Source organism: Micromys minutus (genome assembly GCF_963924665.1).
Source record: "Micromys minutus genome assembly, chromosome: 24".
Taxonomy (NCBI): domain Eukaryota; kingdom Metazoa; phylum Chordata; class Mammalia; order Rodentia; family Muridae; genus Micromys; species Micromys minutus.
Window position 1 is genome coordinate 27672649 of NC_137959.1, and position 19749 is coordinate 27692397.

The 19749-nt window shown below is 44.3% G+C and overlaps 1 protein-coding gene across 1 annotated transcript; it reads left to right on the plus strand.

Moving 5' to 3' along the window:
* Positions 1 to 1772: 1772 nt before the first annotated feature.
* CKLF (chemokine like factor) lies at positions 1773 to 11585 on the plus strand (the record flags this gene model as incomplete). The annotated part of the gene is made up of 4 exons (XM_080937130.1): positions 1773 to 1934; positions 5825 to 5983; positions 9709 to 9804; positions 11463 to 11585. Exons 1-4 carry the CDS (start codon positions 1857 to 1859, stop codon positions 11583 to 11585), a joined length of 456 nt encoding a protein of 151 aa, XP_080793256.1. The 5' UTR covers positions 1773 to 1856.
* Between the last annotated feature and the right edge of the window lie 8164 nt (positions 11586 to 19749).

Consider the following 19749-nt stretch of genomic DNA (forward strand, 5'->3'; position numbering starts at 1 on the left):
AAAGACATTTTCAAGATTTTGCTTTACTCCTTTAAATCTATAACCAGAAGCCATCCATCCCCCTAACAGGGCTTCCTTGTTTATTTGCTAGGCACCTAGCAAAGGCAAATATAATCTTCAAAGTTAGCGGGGGGGTTTTTTGTGAGCATCTTGGGGTGAGGTTGTAGGTAACTGCTGATCAGATTCAGCAGAATGAACAGGTCTAAGATGGACAAGGCCCAAAGAGGTCTAAACAGACTGGGTTGGTGGACTAGTTAGTTCTTATCAACACAACACAACACAAGACGGAAAGGGAACCTCAGCTGAGAAATTGGCTGTGTCACTTTGGCCTGTGGGCATGTCTGGGGGCACCTTATTGTTAATTGAAGAAGGAAGGCTTCCTCACTATGGGCAGTACTGTCCCTGAACAGGAGAGCTGGGGCTGTTTCTGAAAGAGCAAGCCTGAGAACTGAGCACTGTTAGTTCTTCCGTGGTCTCCTCTTCAGCTTGTGCCTCAGGTTCCAGCCTTGAGTTCCTGTTTTGTCTTCCCTTGTCTATAGGCTGTATGTAGCCTGTAAGCCAAATAACCCTTTCTTCCCCCAAGTTGCTTTTGCTCGGTGTTTGTGTTATCACAGAGAAGCAAACTAGGACAGGTGATTATGCAGTTATCCAAGAGAGACCATAAGACTTAACTCGCGTAAGGAAAGTGACACACACTTCCTGTGTCTAAAATGAAAAGGCTGCAAGATGGTGTATGCCTGGCTCCATTGGAGCACTTTACAAACTGAAACAGCTCACAGCAGTGGGAGGCAAAAAGTACTCTAGAGACAAGCTTGCATATTCTGAGAGCAAGGACAGACTAAGAGGGTCAGGCCATAAGTTCAGGCTATTCTATAGCTATTGATGAGTACCCCTCCCCCCCCCCCAAAAGACCCTGTGAGCAGAGAAGCAGACGATCCTTGCTCTATAGAATTGGTATTTTTATTTTAATTGATACATAATTGTACATATTTACAAGATACCATGTGATGTTTTATTACAGGTGCACGTTGTGTGATATTCATATCAGGATAAGCCTGTCTCCTCAGAATTTTTGTGCTGAAAACGTTCAAATTCCTTTCTTGTAGCTTTTTAATTTTAAATAAAACAATACATTCTCATTATCCATAGTCAGTCAGATTTACAGAACATTGGGACTTTTCTTGCCTAAGTCTAACTTTCTACCAGTGAATCAATGTTTTCCTGGGGGGGAATACTTATAATCTGAGATGGGCTCTCAAAAAATTGCCCGGGATGGGCTGGAGAGATAGCTCGGTGGTTAAGAGCACAAACTGCTCTTCCATAGGTCCTGAGTTCAAATCCCCTCAATCACATGGTGGCTCACAACCATCTGTAATGAGATCTGATGCCCTCTTCTGGTGTGTCTGAAGATAGCTATGATGTACTTATATCTAATAAATAAATCTTTATTTTTAAAAAAAATGCAGAGGAATGATTGGCCGCTCTAGACAAGGTAACCAAGGGAAATCCTAAGGAGGTGGCATTTGGGATGCTCAAATGGCGAGGAGGATGGACTGACATTCTTGGGTTTTCCTCTCCTAACAGTGTTTCTTTACCGGAAAGCTCCAGAACAGAGCAGTGTTGGGGACCTGGCCTGGATTAGTTGGCCTGACTCCAGGTCAGTGCCGTCAGAGCTTAAAGACAAGAGGGCGGAGCCAGTGGGCGGCCCGCGCTACTGCGCACGCGCGCCTGGACTTCGGCTGGCTGAGGTAGTACAGACCCAGGACCGGCAGTTGAGGTTGTGGCGCGAGTCCTGGAGAGAGCAATTAACTGAGAAGGCTTGAAAGAAAAACCATACTGTTGGGCCTGTGGGCAAGATGGACTCTCCACAGCAGGTCGAACACCATCGGCCCTTCTGGAGCACTCTGAAATGCTTTGTGAAGATGCTACGGTTGGTGAGGACCAGGGCGGGGACGCAGGGCGGTCGGTGGTCAGGAATGCTCCAGGGTAGAGAAGACTGGGTTCGGGACCCTGGAGCAGCATTTGCTCGGCCATCTGGTTTCCAGTTACACCTTTCCAGATGCAAAGCTCTGTTGCTCAGTCCGACCGGAGAAGAGCCATAGAGTGGCTTCACCTTCAGATGACGTAGGAACACACCACGGGTCTAGCCGAAAGCCCTTCACTTGTTTTACGAACTTGGTGATAGCCTACCAGACAAGGCAGCTGCAATCCCACCACTCAGAAGCCATAAAGATTTAAATTTTTTTTTCTTTTAAGTTGATGGTCTTTTACTGTAAGTCGGACATCGGATGTTTCCGAACTTAGAGCGGATACAACCCCAGGGCGAGAGCAAAGAGGAAACTGCCCGTATTAGGGCTCCTGTCATAACAGGGACATTGCAGTTTGCTCTGGACGCACTTTGGAGAAAGGAGATCCTCATTAAAGGGTAATGTTCTCAGCTAGTTAGAGAAGTACAAACTGCCAGGTCCCAAAGAAACCGGGACTGGGCTCACCCAATACCTGTAGCTCCACCCAGAACTCCTGACCCCGCCCCCGACCCTAAACCTCTTCACTTTCATTCCCCCTGCTTCTTATTTCCATAAAACTGGCCATTTCAGCAGGTTTTCTTGGTCCTCGGTCCTCTTGATTCTCTCTTCCTCTTCCTGTTCCTCTCTGCCCCGCCCCCTCCTCTCATGGCTCAATTCAATCTGACTGATCACTTCCAGATTCTGTATCCCTGGTCCTCGTTTTTTTGTTTTTTTTGTTTGTTTGTTTGTTTGTTTGTTTGCTTGGTTTTTTTTGTTTGTTTGTTTGTTTTGTTTTTTGTTTGTTTTTAATTCAAGAACTATTACAGTAAAGGAATGTAAGAAAACTCAAAGAAAAGTAAATCGTTTAAAATTTTTGAGAGTTGACATGAGGTGGTTAAAAGTTTTTTCAAGCATAACGTGTCCACTTAGCACGAAGAGTTTATTTTATTGAAGGGGTACCAAATTTAAATGACCGCCAGAAAAAGCAGTATTTCCCAGACGACAGAAAGCACAGATGGCCACTAATGAGGGTGTTGTAAGGGAGATTCAAACTTCAGGTGAATGAGTAAAATTTAATTTCATATGAAACCTTCCCCATACTGGAAATCTGTGGTTCTGAGAAATAGCTCCAAATTATGATTCATATGAGACATTCAGAAAAGTGCTGTGAAGCCAAGGGAGAGGTTATCTTTGGTTAATTTAGTCAAGAAGGTGACTGGCGATCTAGAGTTTTACATTAGTTCCAGAACAGTGAAAGAGACAGCTGTGGGTGTGGAAGGGAGTTTACCTTTGGCATAACTTGCTTTTTGTTGTGTTTTGGTTTTGACAACCATCAAAAGTCAGCTGTCATGCACACATTCAAAATTTTTGGATTTTCTTCAGGCACGGTGGTGTATGCCTTTAGTCCCAGTATTTGGGAGGCATAGGCATAGGATCTTTGTGAGTTTGAGGCTAGCCTGGTCTACATAGTAAGTTCCAGGTGAGCCATAGTGACACAGTGAGAACCTGTTGTCACGCTACTCCCAACAACAAGAACAACAAATTAGATTTGGGGAAATTATGGAATGTTAGGTTAGAGGTGCTCAAGATTTGCTAATGGTCCAATGTGACCACACAGTTTTGGGGTCTGCACAGACGGAAAAGTGGACTTGCTGTCCACTGGTATCAAAAACCCTGCAGGAGAAGCAAGTGTGGAAGGAGGACCAGCCAGCTTCAAATTCAGTAGTAGGTTAGAGATACCTGTGAGAGTCGTGAGTAACAAAACCGAATAGGGAGTTGGATAGAGCGGGAGTTTGGTGGAGAGATGGACGTATTTAAAGTGGCGAATGGGGTCATGAAGAAAGAACTGTAGCTAGAACAGGCCGGGGAATGAGTGAACCTTAGCAGCCTGTGAGCCTCAAAGAGCAGGAGGGAGCTGTTGGGGATGGGGAGCAAGACAGGTCATGGTGTCCTGGATGCTAAGTGAAGACACAGAGGGAACGGAAGTAAATGAGGCCTGGGAGGCAACTGCTGGAGACTCTACAGGGACAAACTGACAGGCAGATTTTTGCTGCAGGAGTAGGACAGCAGCTGACTCTTAGACCCAAGAAACACGGGAAAGGGGCCTCCATAATAGAGAATTCGGACTTGAAGGAATTTTTAAAGGTGAGGAAGTACAGGAACAAATTTACATCTTAGAAGTTGTGCTACCATAGTTGATGGGAAAGACACATGAATTTCCATTGTGGGTGTCATTTCATCAATTTGACACGGATATACACCTGTGAAAGCATCCACCAGAGGCAGGATAATCAATACAGCCATCCATGGCAGACCCTCTTAGGGTACGGCTGATTGCTCATATAACAGCTCTCCGGTGAGATGATGTCTCCTGGTGACATCAGCGCCATCTTAGTATCTGTTTTCTTATGATAGTTTGCACAAGAAAATCACTCAGTAATGCATTTCCCAGAGTGAGTCTGTTTGAGTGGCTCATGATTCACATCCAAACCCCTAAGATATTCCTCATGGTCTCACTGCCAACTCCAGCCCCAGGGGTCCACTCATCTGCTTTCTGTAACTGTATTTTCTATAAAACTTAGTTCTGTTTTCCATATCTATACTTTTTGCTGTAACTGCAGATGAGCTTTTATTCTCTAGAATTTTCTAAAAATAGATTAATATATACTCATTTTGTCATCTTCCATCCATCATAATTATTTTGAGAGTCATCTATGTCATATGACAATAGCATATCCATATTAATACTTCATTCTTTTTGCTAACATTCCATTGTGTGGATAGACCTGTTCCCCTGCCCTTCATGCCTGCGTGCACTTGCCTGTGTGTACATGAGTGTGTGCACCTGTATGTACATTTGTGTCCATGCATGCCTGTATGTTTCTGAGCATGTGTGTGGCCCTGTGTACATGTATGTAAGTGGTATGTGTATGCATGTGCATGTCCATGTGTTTCTGGGGATTAACAAAGGCCTCCACATGTGCTCAGTTAGTGACCTCTCATACCTCTCACTGAGCTACAAACCAGCTCCGATCACATGTTCTTTCCGTTCACTATGGGTATCATTCCGGTTGTTTCCAGACTTCAGCTGTTCACTAATTCTAATGGCAGTGCATTCAGTGAGAGGAATTACACAAAAATGCACATGGATTTATTTTTCTTCTGACAATATTTCTACCCACTGCCTCCCCCTCTTCCACTCCCACCCTCCCCTTCATCTTTCCCCTCATGGCAACATCCAACTGAATTTACTAGTAGATTGCAGATTACTAAGAGTTAAGGAAATGTGAGGGAGCAGACGATGAAGAATTCTAGGCAGCCAGGATGCAGATGTTTCTGAGAAGTAGCAAGAAGCAGAAAGCAAACAAGCAGGCAGAAGAGAACAGGGTTTGTCTGGGGAGTTTACAGAAGACAACCTACATGTGCTTATAGGAGGACAGCAGAGCTGGCAGCAGAAGGCAGACTGGGAGGGAGAGGAGATCCTGGAAGGGGGGGACAGGCCTGAGGAGCACAGGGAGTGGTCGGCTGCACTTGAAACAGGTCACTCAGTCCTCTAACCCACAAGCAGAGTCAGTTCCCACAAGGTAGCCATGTCTCTCATGTCTACAACGGCTGTCAGAAATCTTACTGTTTTTGGACCTCATTTTGGAGCTAGGGATATGTGTAACTCACGATACAGCACTCACATACCTGAGACCCTGGATCCAATCCCCAGTACCACACAGGCACACAGCTTCCTGTAGAGAGCCAACTAACTGATTGTTTCTATATATTAAACTGGTATGATCAATGACTGAGTCTTTATTTTCTCCTTCTAGGTGGTCACTGTGGCATCTATGACCTTTTTCATCATTGCACAAGCCCCTGAACCATACATCGTCATCACTGGGTTTGAAGTCACCATTATTTTCTGTTTCCTAACATTGTATATGTGCAAACTTGACAAGATAATGAGATCTTTCTTTTGGCCTTTGCTTGTAAGTGACGACCTTCAACATTAAAGCTTAAGTACCTTTCCTGTCATAGGAAGACACTGTAGTCAAAGACTTGATTCTACTAAATCTCTTAAGGTGACCTCTGCTCACTTCTAAGCTCCCCATGTTTTTCTTGGGGAAGGCCCTCGGAGATTCAGGGCAGCCACACAACATAAATTCTCTTTACTGTATGTATCAGTGGGTGTGGCTGACCTTTCCATTTGGAGAATTCGTTCTAAAGAAATTTAGACTTAGATCCATGTTAATAAGTTAGAGCATGTTCTTAATTCCCCCCACTTTTTCTGCTTTTTTCTTGTATTAAAAATAGATCCTTTTTTTCATACAATATATCTTGATTATAGTTTCTCCTTCATCTGCTGCTCCCAGTTCCTCCCTAACTCCCCTCGACCTGGATTCACTCCATTTCTGTCTCTCAACCATGACATGACAAACCAAACATGACAAAATCAGTATAAGAAGATGAGGCAAAAGCTGTCATGTTGAAATTGGACGTGGCAACTCAACAGGAGGAAAAGAGTCCCAAGAGCAGGCACAAGAGTCAAGAGACCCACTCATGCCATTAGGAATGTTTGCCCTGTCAGCTGTTCCTGTGGCCACCACAGCTGTCAAAAGAGACTAATGGAAAGTAGTGGGTGAGGTCTAAGTGTCCCTTCAGCAAGAGCTTGTAAAGTTAGTTCTAGAAAACAAAAAAAAAAAAAAAAAGCTTAACTTTTACTTCTCTCTCAAATCACATCCCAGTACCTTGCCCCCCACATCTACCCTGTGTGCCCCCACTCTCCAGCCCCTCTCTGGCTAAACAGGAAGCTGCCACCTCTTCACCCACTGCCCTTGTCATGTCCTCTTGGATTTTGTTGTACTCACATCCAAGCTGCTAAGGGAAGAAGACTTCAGAGCTGTTCTCAAACCAGACGTATGCTTTTAAGTGGTACCTTCTGGAACCATCTTTGGAAGCAAGTGATGAGAATTTCAGGCTGGAGGTGTGTGATTCAGTTGGTAGAGTGCTTGCCAAGCCTGAACACAGCCCTCGATTTGATCCCCTGCATAGCCAGCTATGCTAGCACACACCTATACTCAGCATCTCAGGTAGAGGCAGGAAGATCAGAAGTTGAAGGTCATTCTTGGCTACACAGGGAGATGGGGAGGAACCCTATCTCAAAATAATAACATAATACAAGTTAAAAATAAAGCCCAAACTAGAAGTGGTTTAAAAGAGACAATTTAAGTTGTTGTCATAACCCAGCCATAAAATGATAAAGTGTGGACTAAGGTTATAGTTATAGGAGAGAAAAGTTCTCTAGTGAGGTTTCTACTCCTCAAAACAGGATTCAGCAGCTGCTTTCTGCACAGCTGTCGCCACTGATGCTTGACTTGGAAGTATTTCTACCGACACTTGCATGCTAGGCAGATACTGTACCACAGAGCTACAGTATCTCCAGCCCTCTTTTTGCTTTTTATTTTGAAACAAGGTCTTAGTGAGTTGTCCAAATTGGCCATGAACTCACCCTGTAGCACAGGCTGGCCTTCATTCTCTCTTCCTGCCTCAGCTTCCCCAGTGTAAACACCAATACTGACCTTGGAGGAGTTTTTACCCACCTACTGAGGGAGGAGAACAGGCTAAGGGGTCCCATAGCATCTTCAGGTGGAAATGTTGATAACCTCTTCAGCTTAGGAGGAGGAGGAGAGCTAAGGCTCTGGTACTGGGCACAGAGAGAATGTAGAGAGTGAAGAGAAGCAGCTAAGAAAGATAGGGAATGAACCAAGGATGCCCAGAGTTAGCAGCTGAAACCATACAGGAATAGTGAAGAATGTCATTAGACAAAAAGAAAAGTACTAAAATGTGTAAACCTCACCTCTACCCCTGGCTGTGATCATAGATGGGCCCTGGTAGGCTCTCTCCAGAGTGGTTTGCCATGACTGGCAGGTACTAGAAAGGCTGTGATGCCAAGCACATAGGAAGACAACTTATAACCAATGGGCAACCTCTGCTCTAATTTCCTGTTTCCTAAGGGAGTTCTATAGAGAGAGGTAGTAATAACAGGGTCCCTGCAGGGTGAGGAGGAGCTCAGTCAGAGGCTCTCTATGGCATTAAAGGGCTTTGAGGTTCAAACCTACTATGAAATCTTCATTTTCTTGCAATTAAGTTTGCATCCTGTTTCACAGCATATTTGGAGGTCAAGGCTTTCTCTATATTTCTGGATTCTGACAGGGTCTCTCACTAGCCCTGGCTGTCCTAGAACTCACTATGTAGACCAGGATGCCCTTGAACTCCCAGAAATCTGTGTGCCTCTCCTCCTAAGTGCTGGGCTTAAAGGGCTATGCCATGGGGCCTGGCTGCATTTTTCACTTTCCAGGTAAAGACAGTAAAGTTGGGTGTGTAGGCTCACACCCATGATCTCAGCATGCAGAAGACAAAAGCATCTTTGGATGCTGGACGTCTGTCTGGTCTACAAGATGAGTACCAGACCAACCTGGGCTACAGCCTGAAATCCTGCATCAAAACTCAAAAATAAATAAACACAATATTCTAAACTTCCTCTAGGGAGAGTAGGTATTCAGACATAAGCATATCCTCCCCTCGCCACCCCCATGTTTCCATGTACTCCCTAGAACACCAGTTTCATATCAAGCCAGGCGCAGACTAGCTCATAGCTATATGCAGCTGCTGGCTGGGGTGGGACCTGCTTCTCTGAAGCACAATATCTAGCCAAGGGGAGTTTACCTAAGTCACCAAATATCATTATCTGCTGCAGCTGTTTTCTTTCCTTAAACCAAACCTCTTTTCTCTTAGTTAATGACTTTTCTTTTGGAATCTACAAGTTCTTCATTAATTTCTTCTTGCCTGCTTAATTGTAGGCCTGCACAGACCATTCCAAATGGAGGACCATTTATTTTTCCACAATACACATTAATCTAAAAATGTAAATGGCTCTTGTTAAAGTGATTTCTTTTGGACAAATGATGAAAAGTAATAACAGTTGTCAAGCTACTGCATGACAAATGTCGGCGTGGCTCATCCTGGAAAAGACCAGTTTAAATGTGTGCTGTTTTCAGTTGTGGGGGTTGGGATGGGATGTGTTTTCTGTTTGTTTGTGTGTTGGTTTTTAAATGAGGTCTCACTGTGTGCCACTAGCTGACCTACGACTTCATATCCACCAGGGTGACCTCAGACTTCCGTTTGCTGGAATTAAGCCCACCATGCCTGGCTTCATGTTTATTAATAACATCTTAGAAACAAAGTTGTTTGACAGCAATTTTTTTTCACATCTCCTATTTAAAAAAATTAGCATTTATGCTTCCTAAGGGACCCTCTAAACTATAAAACTTCTTCATGATTATCTATCTTCCCTAACCAGATACATTTTCCCTCTAGCTATATCCATGTTGAGTGAAACAAATATACAAATGGTTAAAAAATTAAATGAATCCCCATGTTCTAAGAGGCCTTCAAGGTAGATTGTTGAGAAACTATAGGCACTATTTCACTGGAACATTTTAGTTTCCTAAAAAACATTGATGTCTGGAAAATTGAATAAAACACAGCTTAAAAATATGTTTAGGGAGTTGCTCCCACCTTTTTTTTTTTTTAACAGTACCCGTTGGTCTTGTTCCCCACAGACCCCATGGGACTCCTAACCTAGAGCTCTGCTAGTCTGAGCTGTATCCCCAGTCTTTGATCGAAAGCTGACTTCTCCATTCTGTGTTCTTAGGATGTTATCAACTCAATGGTAACCACACTATGCATGCTTATTGTGTCTGTGTTGGCTCTAATCCCAGAAACCTCGACAATGACAATCCTTGGAGGGGTAAGTAGAAGGCTTTCAGGTTTCTTCCAGTGGATCAAAATGCAAATCAATTTGGAAATCTGACAGGATCCTGGACTTGGCCTAAAGCGCCTACAGTCTTTATAGTTTGTGAGAGAGAGTGCATTCTCCGATTAGCATAAACAGACAGGGGTTTCATACTGGAATCCACCAAACAAAGAGGTCCCTGCGTGTCTCTTACAGGGCTATGCCAGACTGAGAGAAGCTGCTAGAATCAGCTACCACTCTTAGCTCTGAAAAACCTGATGTTAAACAAGAAAAGAAGCATGACCGTTTATAGTTCTTCCTTTGAAAAGACCCACATCACTGTTAGGTGAGACAGAATGTTCCCATAACTCATCAGATGCAATATAACACATTTCCTTACTGCAGGAATGTGGCAAAAAGCCTTGCAAACCAAGGGTTATTTTGAGTACTGCCGAAAGAGAAGCAAGCCAACCTAGACACACTCATGCCTGGCAAGCAAGCTCAAAGGGAAGAGTGCAGAACTTCAATATTCTACCTGGTTTTCTCCCGAGCTTGGTCATCTGACTTTCCCAGGCTATAACCTAGAGAGCTGATTTAGAAAGTCTTCCTTCCAACTTTCTTGTTCTTCCTTAGCAAGGGCCCACAGAACTGACCACACTCTGTCATGACTGTCAGAATCTTAGATTTCAACTCCTGTCGGGACTAAGCAACTTTGTGAGAGATGATCCAAGTTTTTCTAGATAGGAGGTATGCCAAACACCTCCCCCCAGTTGTTGTAAAGACAGTTCTGTCTACCCGTTTAAAAGAGGAGACAGTCATAGGACTCAAATTCATTTGCTTATCTGTGGAGTTTTCCCAGCACAGCAGCCAGTAGCCGAGTGGCTCCTGAGCAGAGGGAAAGGGGCTGGTGCGGCTTGAGATAAGCTCTGACTATAAAATACACATTTCATTTCAGAGACTTCATTTTCTCCCCCAAAGAACAGAGAATGTTTCATTAATAACTTTTATTCTAGCGAGGTTCTGTAAGGGAATGCAGCAAGCAATAGATAAAACATTAATGGGGTGCTGCCCGGCCCAGAAGAGAGGGAAAAGCTACTTCTCTCTGGCAGTAGATTTGCAGTCTGCCCACTTTCCCTTCAACTCACTTTTCTCCTCCTCCGGCCTGTGTAGACTCCTCTGCCTTACAGGGAGGGCGCCCAGCCTTGATGGTTCCCTCTGCAGCATCTGATCAGTCCACTTCTGCAAACATTGTGTCTCAACTGTGGTCTCCAGGACTTAATCTTGAGCTGCTGCCAGCACCCGCTCTTTCCCCAGACTAGTTTGGTGACAGAAAAAGCAAAGAACTGAGCCCTGGAGAGAGAAATGTGGGGTGGGAGCTAAACATGGTCAGTAGGGCTTTAAAGAACTCAGGCATGCGCATGCGTAGTGCAAATCAAGATGGAGAGGCAACTTGCAGAGCACCTCTGGGGTAGTGAGTTCTGCTCTCTGCCTATCTTTTCCTTTACTGTGGGTGGGTCTGGGGGACCTTAGCAATGCTCTCTAAGGCCCTTCCCACTTTAGTGTTGGATGTTAGCACAGTGAGCAAGTTCCCCACCCTAGCAGGAAAGGAATCCAATGGGTAGATGGCTAAGGATTTTCAGGGCAGAAATTGATGACAGTGTCTCTGTTTGCAGGTGTGTGGTCTCCTGACAGTAATATGTACTGTTGCTGATTGTGCCCTGATGTGCCAGAAACTTCGGTTTCGTCCCCATGAACCTTATCAGAAAAGGACTGCTGATAACATAGACAACAGATAATATTTTTGTATTCATTTTTACTATTTATTAAATTCTTTGTATCTCATATATTTTCTGCAGATCTCATTTCAACACAAGTACCAGCTAGTTTTATGTCAACTTGAACCAAGCTAGAGTTCTTTGGGAAATGGGTCCAGTGGAAGGGCATCCTGAGGCACATGGACTCAGGAACCACACAGCTTGGCAAAGAAGCCTCCCCAGCTGAGGCATTTCAGCTCCAGGGGAGGAAATCCACAGCTGAGCTCAGGACTCCCAACCACTCTCCTTGTTTCTCTTCCTTGCTTCTTCTTGGCTTCTTCCAAGGAGAGAGTCCATACCAAGAAGAAAATCTCACTGAAGAGATTTGCTGGGGAATCCATGGTGCACAGGTGTGAATCCAGGGATAGCTGCTGGAGTAGGCAACATGGAATGGGACAGTGGGCAGGGCTTCTATAGGATTTCTGAGAGGAAGGAGCTTCTCTGGGCAGATTCAGGACCTGAGCTTGTGGAACTCAGAGATTGGTAGATTTTCCTTTCAGAGATTGGTGGCTTTTTTCACTCCCTGCCCCCTGCATCTGAAAGACCCCCGGAGGGTATCTTCCATCTGAAGAACCCGTCCCAAGGAACAGCGAGACCACTCACTTCGGATGCAAGTAGCAAGAGGTTTATTTACACAGGTACCTGTGGGCACACAGTCTCTCGGAGGACTTGCGCGCCGGACAAAGGGGCAGTCCCCTTTTTATAGGGCTTGGGGGGCAGAAGCAAGGTACAGAAGCAGAAGCATAGCAACAGGGTTTTAATTGGTTAGTTTAAATGAAACCAGGGTGAACTGGGGACAAGCCCCAAGTTTTTGGAAAGGGCGGCCTTGGCCCCTCTTCTGGGACAGGGTGTTGTTTTTCGTCCTTGTCTCAGCATGTATGGCAAAATATTGTGTCTTTACCCCAGTCCAGGTGGTCAACTACAGATATCTTGTTTGGCAGGGACTGTGCTATTTCTTGGCTGACTCTCAGTTTAGTGTTTTTCCATTTCTGTCTAATTTAAGCCTTGCACAAAATGGCGTTACTGCAGCTAAAGCGGACGAGGGGTCTTTCACATCCAGCCCATGGGTTAGGGTGGAAAGTCCTTCCTGGCCTCATCTAGCTTTGCTGAGGTACCATCTCTATGGGACTGCTGGGAGAGTGAGGTTATTGTTAAAGAAGGAGTACTGCCGCCTTAGACAGTTCTTGACTGCAACTTCTGCTGAGGCAGGAAAGACCATAGAAACCATGGACAGCTCCTGGGATGGCTGCAGGGTGAGATAGATGTAGTGGTGGTGCTTCCATTTTAAAAGCCTGTTAAAAGGGCTGGGGAGATGGCTCCATGGTGAAGAGCATTGACTGTTCTTCTAGAGGACCTGAGTTCAATTCCCAGCAACCACATGGTAGCTCCAACCATCTGTAATGAGATCTGCTGCCCCTTTTTTGGTGCATCTGAACAGTGTACTTATATATAAATACAACGTGTGTGTGTGTGTGTGTGTGTGTGTGTGTGTATAATCATTACCAAAAAAGGAAAGGATATTGAAGTTCTTAAAGGTAGTGAGCAAGAGCTGCCAGCTGATTGGTTAGGTGGAAATAGGGTGGGTGCCCTTCGGAGTTGAGGCTAGTCTTGAACTCAGACAGATCTGCCTGCATCTGGCTCCAGAGTGCTGGAACTAAATACTGATCCACCACACCCAGTACCATAATCAACTCTCAGTACTAATGGGCTCCCCCTGTCCTCCTCCTTTAAGGGTTTCCCCTCACAAATGGAAGTAGGAAAACAGTAATAACAGTTATAAACAAGCAATCACAACCAATAAGAACTGCCACTCAGAAGAGCTAGTTAGCGTTACACAAGAGGCAGGAGCCCAGGACAGACAGAGAGAGGGCAGACATGTAAAGTCAGAGTGGGGGAGCACTCCGACCATCCCTGAGAGTGAAGAGGAAAAGGGACAAGGAAGGTTTGGGGTCCAAACTGACCCCAAAATAGATTCAAAGGGCACAATGTATAAAACAAAGGGAAAGCAAGGGGCCTGTAAGGTGGCTAAGTGTGGAAACCCTGCTAGGGCCACGCCCAAAGACCAGACTGCAGTCCCCAGAACTCCTGTGGTAGCAGAGAAGCAGCCCCAGTGAGCATCTATTGTCTGACCTCCACATGCAGCCTCTCCAGAACCCCCGAACCCCTCTCCAAAACCATAAACAAATGGGATTTAGTTTGTTATTTTAATTCTAAAAGGATCCTTTCCCTAAAGTATTTCTTAAAAAGGGAATCAGACCAGGGTTGATGTCAGGGTCTGTGATTTCAAAGCACATGGTTAGGGCTTTGTTCAGAGTCAGCATTTTCAAAGCATTAGATGTCATACTGATGATGCTCACGTTTTTTTTGTTTTGTTTTGTTTTGTTTTGTTTTGTTTTGTTTTGTTTTAATATATAGAAACAAGCATTTGGGGATGATTTGCTTTTCTGAAGACTGAATCCACTTCCATTTGTCAGAAAAAAATTCTCCCACTAGGCTAAGTCCCCATCCCCTATATGAGTGATTAGTTTATAGTCAGTGGAACATTGGCATCAAAGCTTGATCAGGTTTAGAAAAAACAAACTAGAGATCTCACAGAGCCAAGGCAGAGATTAGCATACAGGTCCAGGATGATTAGCAAGTGTGAGATCATGGGATGAATCCCAGAATGGAAAAAAAAGTTACCATATTAAAAAATATTCATCTTTATTTTAAAGGCATATATAACAAAGAAGAAAACAAGGGTGCTTTCCTATTAGAGCTCCTAAAATAATTCACCATTTTATAAGTAAAATGTTATGGGATTAGATCAAACAGTGTTTGAGAACATGTGAAAAACGTGAATGTTTGTTTCTGATTCCCAGAAAGGAGGAAGAGGAGGAGAGAGCTGGAAAATAAGCATAGAGATCTCATTGCCATTCTAAAGCTAAACATCTTTGCCCCAGAATCAGCTAGGTCTTTAGTTAAGGTATCACAAGTATTCTTACTCATGTGCAAAAGAGAAAGATGTCTACCACGTTAGTGAGTACTTTTCCAGGATGACAGTCACTCCACAATTCCTCATCATAATGGAAGAAAGGAAATGAGACTAAGAGAGGCAAGATCTATTTCTTTCCACTGGGAAATCACAAATCTTAAATCCCCCGGGAGATCACAAATCTTAAATCCTCCGGGAGATCATGTAGAACCAAATAACTTAGCTGGGTGGCAATCAAATTCATAAAAAGGCTTTTCTATAATCAACTAAAGTGCAAGAAGCCAAGACAATGACGAAAACGTTGATCAGATCCCAGCCTTTGGGAGACAGAGGCAGACAGATCTCTGAGTTCAAAGCCACCCTGGTCTACTCAGTGAGCTCCAGAACAACCCAGGACATAGCAAGACCCTCTCTCTAAAGCAAAATAAAACAAGCAAAATAAAAAGTAAGGAAATGTTTCTCTTCACTACAGACATCAAAATGAAGCAAAGAAGTAAAAAATAAAAACCTGTAAGAAGAAAACTTCAAAACCTTCCCCGGGGAGAACACACACTAAAAGAACAATCTGTTATTGATTAAACGTTAGATGAAATCCTAATGAAATGCCAACAGGTTTGATGTAGGAACACAACCAAGATACACACGGATGTCATAAAGGGTCTGAAATGAAGAATGGGTCAAACAGGCACTAGTGAGCCACCCTACCGTTTGCAAAGCCTGTTGGTGGCTGGAGAATGGCTCAGCACTTAAACTGGGATCAGGTTTCAGCATAGGTGGCTCACAATCCCCTGTACATCTACCTGCAGGGATCTAATCCCCCTTGTCCTCTGTGAACAGACACACACACACACACACACACACACACACACACACAAAACTTTTTTTTAAAAAGCATTTAAAATCAAAAAGAAAGAGATACAAATACATCTTAGAATTTAGTAGATGACAAAGATTAAATTCTTTGTCCATGAGGCCACATCCAAGCATCTCCCAGGGACTGACTGAGACAACCAGCTGTTTGGACAGAAAGAAAACTGGGGCTCTACCTTACTACTCCTGTGAATATCAACATCTCTTTAGTTCTATAATTACCAGCGAATAGTTGGGTTTCCTTCTAGAAATACAGACCAGGGCTGGAGAGATGGCTCAGTGCTTAAAGAGCATGACTTTTGTTAAAAGTCTCAGGGCACCAATGTTGTTAGATGATGACATCCAGGGATTAGGCACCAATGTTAGGAAAAGGATGAAGAGAGTGGGGGAGATGTGGCCCATGGAGGTGCGGTGAGGCCTGGGGACAAGGGAGATGCCTCTGTGGGGCCTCCATTGGAAATCTCTTCCCCCTGAGGGACCAGCCACAAGAAGGTACAGTACAGAATAGAGTTTATTCAAGTCATGGGGGAGCTAAGAGGGTAGTAGAGGCAGAGAGAGAGAGAGAGAGAGAGAGAGGAGAGGAGAGGAGTAGAGGAGCACATGGAGAGTGGGGGGGGAGGAGAGGAGAGCTAGATAGAGAGCAAGAGAGGCAAGAGAGGTGAGAGAGGCAAAAGAAAGAGGAGGGGGCAAGTAGCCCCCTTTTATTGTGTCAGGTCACTGGGGGGAAGCATACCTGGCTATTGCCCCGTAACTGAGGGGCGGGGTTTACCAGGCTGTTGCCAGGTAACTAACTGAGTGACTGATCTTCCAGAGGTCCTGAGTTCAATTCCCAGCAACCACATGGTGGCTCACAACCATCTGTAATGGGATCTGGTATGTGTCTGAAGACAGCTACAGTGTACTCATATAAATAAAAGAAAAACATCTTAGAAATACAGACCAGTAGGAGTGATCTCCCCTCAGGAGGCTGACTTGCTAGGAGTCAGTGGCACTCACCTCTAATCCCTGCACTTAGGAAGCAAAGGCAGGCAGATCTCTATGAGAAGTTGCCTCCTTCTGAGAAGCCAGAAGACAGTCCAAGTCTCTTGGAAATGGAGTTATAGTCAATTGGGAGCCACTATATGGGTGCTGAGAACCTAACCAAGGTCCTCTGCAAGGAACACCAAGAGCTGTTTACCACTGAGCAATCTCTCCAGCCCCGTACCTCTTTCTTATTCTTTTTTATTTTGAGATAATATTTAAGCTTGTTGGAGTACAAAGTCCAACTTCAATACAATAGCTTTTGCTTCATCTTATATTTTATTCAGTCAGGTTTGGATAGCTCTTAGAAGTCTGTTTTTTTCTAATAAAAGACAGATAGGAAATGGTTCCACAAGGGAGGAACTTGGGAGCTGTAGAGGAAGGGTAAACCAAAGATCTAGTTTCAATAACAGAAAAAAATAAGGGGGAAAAGTTAAGAACATGCTCTAATTTATTAATGTGGTTGTAAATCGAAATTTCTTTAGAACATTTAGTGTTAGCTGATAGGCAATTCTGCTAGGCTTCTCCATGGGACCTAACAAGAGCTTGAGTCATCATCTGCCTCTCTCTACCAGGTGCACCAGATGAACCAGGTGTGAGCAAGCCAGGTATAAGCCAGGTGCAAGCCAGGGACAAGCCAGGTGCAAGCCAGGTGCAAGCCAGGTGCAAGCCAGGTGCAAGCCAGGTGCAAGCCAGGGACAAGCCAGGGACAAGCCAGGGACAAGCCAGGTGCAAACCAGGTGCAAGCCAGGTGCAAGCCAGGGACAAGCCAGGTGCAAGCCAGGTGCAAGCCAGGGACAAGTCAGGGACAAGCCAGGGACAAGCCAGGTACACCAGCAACATATAAGAGGACTACTTACTACCCTAACTCTTCTTCCTCTTTCTCAGTTTCTAAAGGATCTCAGCTAGTCTCTCTTCCTCTCTAATCTTTTCTGTTCTCTGCCCTCATGGCTCTGCTTTCTTCTGTAGACCCCTTCTACCCAGGTCTTCACTTCCTCCCTTTCACCAAATAAATTATTGTCAACAATCCAGTAAATAGAACAAAAGTACCCATCCTGTATTTCTCTTTTTTTCTAAACCATGTTTCTTCCTTCCCGGTGTCCCTCCAACATCTAATCTATAACTTAGATTAGGGCAGGGTAAAACATACATGCCTGTTCCTGCCAACAGCTATTCCTCAGCCTAGCCACTAATCTCCTAAATTACACAGATCATTTGTTGGTGAATTTGATTCCAAATTCTACCCACACTATTTGGTAGCACTGGCTCTCAGCCTGCCCACATGGACCTGTGAACCCCTCCCTGTCCCTCCCCCACCCCATCCCCTCCCTCCCTGCAGCACTAGAAGCACTGTCTCCAGTTACATGGACTCAGATTTTACCCGATTTCCAGATTCTCACTGACACACATAGATGGCTCTCCAACATCTCCTATAACTTTCCCTGCTCTACACTTAAAGTTCTATCCCCCTCTCTTAAAAACCTTTTATCTCTGACTTCTTTGCATTCTCCTCTAGAAAAATTAAGTCTTAAACCTGACTATGCTGCAAGCTCTTATCTAAGGATTCATAAATTGCCCTTTGGGTATGGGTTAAAGTCTAATTTGCAACAATATATGCTTTATTCAGCTCTTGTTAAGGACATATATATGTGTACTTAACTCAAATTCAACTCTGTATGTATATAACTTGGGTTTAAATCTGTGTATATAATTTGAATGCTACTCTGATTGATTGATAGACAGACAGACAGACAGATGGGTGGATGGGTGGATGGATGGATGGGTGGTACCAGATAGTACCAGTAGTTACCTTCTCAAGATGACTACATGATATAAAGCAACAATTCTAAAACTTCTTAGCCCTAATGAACTGTTTATTATTGTGTCTCCTTTTAGGCTAAAAGAGCAACAGCAAGTTTCCTATTTTAAGTTGGCATGAATTTTTGTGAGAATGCTGTTTCTCCTGCCACCTAGGCTCAGTTCCTCCCCTGGTTTTCTGGTCACCTGATCTAATATAATAGGGATGCGGATGTTATTTAAGGGCAGGTAATTTTGAAGTTGTTCATACTGCCCTCCTGCTACTTTATGCTGTTCTACCTTATTGCTAGTTCTGAAAATGTGTAACTGCCCACACTCTTCAGACTCAGGCATGTTTTTAAAGTCCCGGATCAAAACGGTAACTGAAAGTTTATGCTCACATAATCTTAAGTCACGTGACATGATTCCATTCCAGGATGAAACCAACACATGTCTAGTTGCCATCTTTGCTAAGGGCTGGAGAAGGTGGACCCATAGCTTCACCACCATCTTGATCCCCCTCCAAGGTCTCTAAAAAGATACGGGCACAGTGACAAAGGACTCCATCTGGATTGTGGTAAACCAAACACTGGGCACTTGCCTTGCTTGCTGCCAGAACCCAGCCTGAACTGTGGACAGAGGACACCCAGAGAGTTAATTGTCTCAAGCTGCTAAGGGCAAGATGAGGTTATCTCTCCCACATTCCTCCTCCACAGGAAAAAAAGGCCTTTCCTCGTTTGGGCCTGATAGCCAGACATCCCACATTGTGACGGAGACACAGGGAGCTGGGGGAACTGTCTATGTAGCAGAATATGGACTAATTTCTCTCATTTTAACTAAGACATGGTGTTTAGATTATAATGTATCCTTCTCAGGTCATATTCACAGCTAAGCTAACTGCAGCTAGCTTGACATGAAAGCAGGCCACTAGCTCCTTACCCCAAGGTGATCCACTACCATGTTAGTTCATTAGTCAATTCGTTAGCTAGTTAAAACTACCAGATCCCTGCCTCTCAAGTGGAATTGAAGCATCCTCACTTGGGCTCTTCTGCTTATTAAATGAGTTCTATGGATCATATCCTAGGGATGCTGTGGGTTTTTTTTTTCTTTTGGCTAATATCTACTTATTGGTGAGTACATACCATGTCCTTTTGGGTTTTAGTTGCCTCACTCAGAATAATATTTTCTACTTCCATCCATTAGCCTGAAAAACTCATGATGTCCACATTCTTAGTATCTGAATAGTATTCCACTGTGTGAACTATATTTTCTGTATCCATTCTTCCGTTTCGGGACATCTGGGTTGTTTCTAGCTTCTGGCTATCACAGATAGGGATGCTACTGAGTAGGAGAGGGAAGGTGAGGGGCAGGGGAGGGAGGAGACAGGAGAGAAGCCCCAAGGCCTGGACAGGCCAGGGAAGGGAGGACATCTTCTTGAAGACAGGGGGGAGGAGGAATGGGATGAGGAACTGTGGGAGGGTGGAC